Source organism: Myxine glutinosa, chromosome 1 (assembly GCF_964187855.1).
Source record: "Myxine glutinosa chromosome 1, kmMyxGlut1.1, whole genome shotgun sequence".
NCBI lineage: Eukaryota > Metazoa > Chordata > Myxini > Myxiniformes > Myxinidae > Myxine > Myxine glutinosa.
Genome location: NC_136261.1, coordinates 92859440 through 92865439, shown reverse-complemented (window position 1 = coordinate 92865439; position 6000 = coordinate 92859440). Strand labels below are relative to the sequence as shown.

At 40.1% G+C, this 6000-nt stretch overlaps 1 protein-coding gene across 9 annotated transcripts in view; it reads right to left on the bottom strand.

Annotated features, from left to right (window-relative positions):
- Window positions 1-501: 501 nt before the first annotated feature.
- LOC137417661 (ubiquitin carboxyl-terminal hydrolase 28) overlaps window positions 502-6000 on the bottom strand; it is a 138762-nt gene continuing 133263 nt past the window's right edge. For all 9 annotated transcript variants that reach the window (XM_078774624.1, XM_078774606.1, XM_078774613.1 and 6 more), the window contains 2 exons: window positions 3649-4123; window positions 502-1880 (listed from right to left, as the gene is read on the bottom strand). In XM_078774624.1, the coding sequence (XP_078630750.1) occupies window positions 1648-1880; window positions 3649-4123 (708 nt within the window). In that variant the 3' untranslated portion in view covers window positions 502-1647. The remainder of the gene's footprint in view (window positions 1881-3648; window positions 4124-6000) is intronic.

The following is a 6000-nucleotide window of genomic DNA, read 5'->3' as shown; positions in this document are numbered from 1 at the left end:
CCGCTTCTAATAACAACACTAATTATAATGGCATAATATTAATGTTATTACAAAACAAGATTCCTCCTCCCCAAGGGGTTTTGTGACTTGCGACACTGCCACCTCCCCATCCACTCCCCTAGATTTGCTAGAAAGAAACATAGGATTTCCTATAAAGAAATGCAATGTTCAATATTTCATACTGGATGGTATTCATTTCATTCTTACCCCACGCATTCTTGAGAAGGACTTGGTGCGAGCCAACTTTGGTGTTTTTTTCTTCTTCTTTGATCCAATATGGCTGCCAAACCACATGATTGATGACATCACTTTCATCAAACTATATTTCACATGGGTAGTTGATCAATTTGTTAAAGTTTCGCATTGATTGGACGGAGTGTCTGTCCTTTTGCATTGCACTTTTTTTGAGGCGGCAAATATATAATTGCATCTATCTACGTTTGAGGTAAATGTGCACAAAATATATTTTGAAAAGTCTGCGATAGAGTACATTCATAAGCCTTTACAAAGTAGCTTTTATTCTCGTTTGAGTGCTTTCATAACTACCAAGGCTGATAAAAATGGCAGAATAGATTGCAAAAGTATAAATCGGGAGATTGTTAAAATGCCAAATTGTACTTCCTCTTCGCTTTTTTACACCAGCCGAGCGCAATAAAGGCTGAAGCGACTACAATGATTCAAATTTTCCAACGCGAGGGAGTGACATTATTTCTGGGCATTAGGCTTTGTTTATTCACCATGAAAGATCTGAGGGGGCAGGGTGTCATCCAATAATATGTGCTATATCAAATGGTCATGTAACGTGTGGTAAAGTTTAAATTTCCTCTGTTGAACAGTTTTTGATGTACGCTCTTAACAAAATACAGACATGTACGTACATGAGAGATCGCTTAACCACGCTTTTCGCTTCACGCGCATGGGGTAATTAGAAACTGCTTCATATTTGTTGCTGTAACCAACAATACGAGGTGACTATTCAGCCAATGGCTTTCTCAATAAATTAATCAAAGAGCTCTTGGAGAAAACCAAAACAATAATGGCTTAATATAAATTTCAAAAAGAAGACTTTCAAAAGAAATCACTCGACAAATCCTTCATAAAACTCTCATCCATTTAAATAAAATGGTAATTAACGGTAAGGGCAACTGCATACAATGACAGGTCAAATCTGCCTAAAAACACCTGTGGTGATTTTATTTGTTATAGTGCATACAAACCATATATAAACGTGGTAGAACTCCAGCAAAAAAGTTATTAAAAGAAAAGCAATAAAATGTGCTGTTGATCAATTTGTATATGATTAGCTCCAGTGAATTAACTAGATGTTCAATAAAATACCAACTGCAGGTATAAGCAAGGCCTCAGCAACATGGGCCATGATCCTCTTTGGTACAGCAAAGCCCAGCATCTCTGGCTTGTCCAACTGTCTGCCATCTCATCAAATGAGCAATTTCTCCACCTCATTTCTCATGTTGTTTTCTTCTCCTCCTGCATCAGTGGAGGTTTATTTAGTTTTTAACACATTTAATTACACATTTATTTTGACAACATGGATTTTCTTTTTTAAGTTCGAGCACTTTTCTCCTGATGTTGAAAAGCCTATCAGCATCCTTGCAAAGTAAACACAAGAGTAAAGAGCAAAATGAATCAAAATTCAGGATCTACGATTGGTCTTTCCATTGCAGTGGCAAGGCGTTGAGCAAGCTTATGTGGCGAGTTAGGTCGGGTGAGGGGCGGAGGGCGAAACAGGCTCCACACTCCGTTCGCTGCCTCTCCGTCTTCCCCGGCTCTTGTGGTGCTGAGTTCCAAATCCTCCTCAGTCTCAGGTGCGCAGTCAAGTAAGTATGACAAGAATTCACTCAAACTCTGCTGGTCTGAAGCTGTGATAAAAAAGATGAAGGAAAGCATGAAATGAGGTTTAGGTCAGTTAAACTCTAATATTCAAGATCTTCCAATCATTCCTCTTAATCTGATGTTTAAGCAACAATCAACCTATCATTTGTACCACTCTGAAGAATTTCCAAAGGTGGATACTATCCTATATTGCAAAGAAGGAATTCTTATATATTTTGGTTTCAAACTCTAAAAGTCCATGTCATCGAGAGATGAGCGAGTGAAGTGAAGTACGTTGAATGAAATTATTTTATAATTGAACCATTTATAAAGCAAACCTATCTTCACCCAATGATTTTTTTTAATTTGTGAAATAAAACAAACTTTTAATGCACAATTTGTAAGGCAAGTAAATTGTTATTATTGAGTAGATTAAATTGACATAAAAACATTCTAATATATACACATGGAGTAAAGTTAAGCTGAATTTTTTGGGATCATAGCAATAACAGAAAAATTAGAAGGGCACTCGGGAGAGCACATGAGAGGCAAGGCTAACTTGTTTATGTTTTGTATCCCATTGAAAGGACGGTTTTGGATTCGGACCTGAACCAAAATTTAATCGGCTGGTTCTCGTCACCTAACCAACTTATCCGCCAAGTTTTGTCAAAACTCCTCCATAACCTTTTTGAGATGTCGTGCTATATATTGTTTTAGCACCATCACTCAATGATGAAGAATCACGAATTTTTTAAAATCTGATCCGGATCTGAATCTTCATCAAAATCTAATATATTCGGCCTTGTCCCACACCCAACCTGTCCACCAAATTTAATCCAAATCCGTCAACAACTTTGAGATATCCTGTACACAAACAGACAAACAAACAGACAGGGGTGAACACAACATCCATCCACCTTCGGTTGGTGGAGGTAAATATTCAGAAACTGTCATGTTTATCAAAAAGAAAACCTTATATTGGTAAGATATGCATGTTTGACAAATGACTGGAGACAAATTTCAAGGTATTGTTGATTTTTTTTAAATCACAAAATTCGGATGTTTTTAATGGCACTGTTTTACACCAAAATTCACGACTTTAGAAAGGGGCGGCTGGCAGCATATCCTATGATGTGGAGCTCAAGACCAGTCAATGACTGTTCAATGACTGTTCAATGACTAGTCAATGACTAGTCAATGACTGTTCAATGACTAGTCAATGACTAGTCAATGACTGTTCAATGACTAGACTGTTGTTGAACTCCACTTCACACGATGTGTTGAATTTATTGTCGTCACAATGATGTGACAACAGAATGAATGTCTTAAAATGTCAATGATGTGTCAAAGCATCATGAAACAAATGAGTGCTGCAACCCTCCTTTCTTATCCCTTGAATAAGCTACCAGAGAATACAGAAGGGAATTGTTGCCACTAATGGAAGTACGCAACTATATAGTTACTTTTACTAAACCTTAAATATGCGAAAGTGTTATTGCAAATTGGCACCCCTATAGGATGGGAAGTGCTGGGTCTGCAAAATTGTCTTAGTTTAGTGATGAGTGGAAAACACAGCCTGTGCAGGAAGGGTTCTTTCGTTTATGCTTAAAGAAAATTTAAGTTTTATTTGATTCAAAAAGAATTTCACAAACAATACAATTTTGTCACAAGCAGTACTATTTTGTCGACATGCCTAACATTTTTCCATGTGTATATATACCAATTAGGGAACAAAAATAGAAATAGCCATATTATTTCAAAGAAGAGAAAAGTGAAAATACATCTTATTAACACAATATCTATCTTGATACACACCTTCCAGCTCTGTCTCTAGCTGCAGACACCATTCCCTTCTGATTGCCTCTGCCGCACGCCTGTCATAAATGCTATCAACGTCCACAGAATCATTGTCGTCTCCACTTGTCTTAGTGTCCAGAGTGTGTGTTGCCAACAGCAAGCGGACACCAGCCACCAGCCATGAACCCCAGATGTCAAGGACACCTTTTGGACTATGACACTGCCTGGTACTGTTACATCTGCGTTGCCTACCACACTTGCTGGAACACTCATGGTTCAGATGGATGGGATGGCTCATGGTTTGACTGGTTCTGCTGATGGCTGAAGATGCACCCTGTGCTGTACTCTTGCTGGCCAGGCAATCATTTGATTGGCTATCCAAATGGCTCTCTGGCTCATTTTCAGAATAGCAATTTGAATAGCTGAGTGGCTGCTCCACATTTATCCTTGTACTTGCTTCAGAAAACTGATGCCAGACTGCAGAACTGAACCTCTGCAAAGGAAAAGAAAAGTAGAGTGACAAGGCTGGAGGACCGGATGTTTACGATAAAATAGATTTAATGAGGGAGACTTAAAAATGGTTAAATTAAAGCAAGACCTTTGTTTATTTAGACAAGGCATTTATAAAATAGAAAGACACACGTTTTAGAAATACATGATAGCCTTCCTAAAAACTACTTTTCATAGTTTGGCAAGCAAAATGCGGATGGTATCGGGGTGGAGTTTGAGGGTGGGGGTGTGCGCGGGGGAGGGGGACGGGGGGGGGGTGGATTGACACATTCTGTATGCTTATGAAACTGATTCACAGCACATGTTTTGAGAAGGAAGGCAGGGCAGAGGGAAATCAAAACAAGTCTGAGGAAAGCTAGTGCACGAGTGGTGTAAGTACTCGGTCCATCACATAAGGCTGAGCATGGAGTGACCACAATGCGGCAAGCATGCCATGCTATATACTGGCAAATCAAATATTTTTTGTCACTGTAAATCTCATGTCTGCATATTTTTGGTTAACTCTAAATTATTCAGCTTCACAAAAAAGTGTTTTTGCAATAAGTATATAATTTTCACAGCAAAGCATCAATAAATAGAACGACACTCAGTAGAGCACATACCTCCACTAGGCTGAACAGTTTGTTTTGTATCCCAATGATAGGCCGGATATATCACTTTTCGTCCAATCCCCCAATGGTGAAGAATCACTTAAACATTAAATAATTCTTGTATCCGAATCCATATTCAGATCTTCACCAAAATCGAATCAATTAGTCCTTGTCACACACACAACTTGTACACCAGGTTTTGTCACAATCCATCCACAACTTTTTGAGATATCTTGTTCACAGACAGACAAACAAACAAACAAACAGACAGTGGTGAAACTGTTACGGATTTATGTGAATTTATGTGAATTACTATTCAGGTCATTGCTTATTAATGTGTAGTCGATTAAAGGTTGGTGTGATTAAAGGGTCAGGAGCCCTTCTGGGGAAAAGGAGACCGGAAACGGAAGAAGAAAAGACACGAGGTCCGGGAGGAGCGGCGATTCTCTTCTTCTTCCTCGCCCAGCGCCGAGAAGAGCGGTATCGATATTGAGCAGCATGGGGAACGCTGCGTTTGACAGCCCGTCTGGCGAGAGGAGTTACCTGGGCGGGGTAATTACCCCTTTACACGTCAAGTCGCCGTGGGTTCGTGCACGGAACCCAGCGTCCGGCACAGTTCGCCTCACCGTCTACAAGGACGCGTACGGGTCGCACCTTGGGCCTTGCGCGCGTTGCAAGCCGCGCTTGGTTTTGCCCCGTTGCTTGGCAAGGAGGTGTGCGCTGCAGCAGCTATCCCTGGTACGAGACGTGCACGTTTAGAGCACGACCGCCCGGGGTTCGTTCAACCGCCCGTGTGCGGAGAAGAGAGACATTGTGAGGGACAGTGACCCAAGTGGTCGTGAGTGGGGACAGGGGGGGGACACATATGTAAGATGGCCATCTTCGTAATATTGATTGTGTATTGTTGATGGTTGTTGATTGCTCGGGGAATATATTATTGCTTACTCCGGATCCTTGGTGTGGGGTTTCTTATTGACTGAAATTCATATTGATTGCGTTACGAAAGCGTATAAATCATAGATCTTTCTGGCGGAGTTCCTCTCACAGTCCGGGGGTCACCGAGACCAGGTAGTCACCGGGAGGACCACGTAACAGAATTGGGGGCTCGTCCGGGATATAAAATGGTATAACATAATAAAATAATAATTTTTATTAATTAAAATTAATTAATTAATTATTAATTGGTAAATTTTTGAGAAATTGTGGTAAAGTTTTGGGTGAAGGTTAACAGGTGTTAACGATAGTCACCATGGTGTTTGTTGCACAGAAC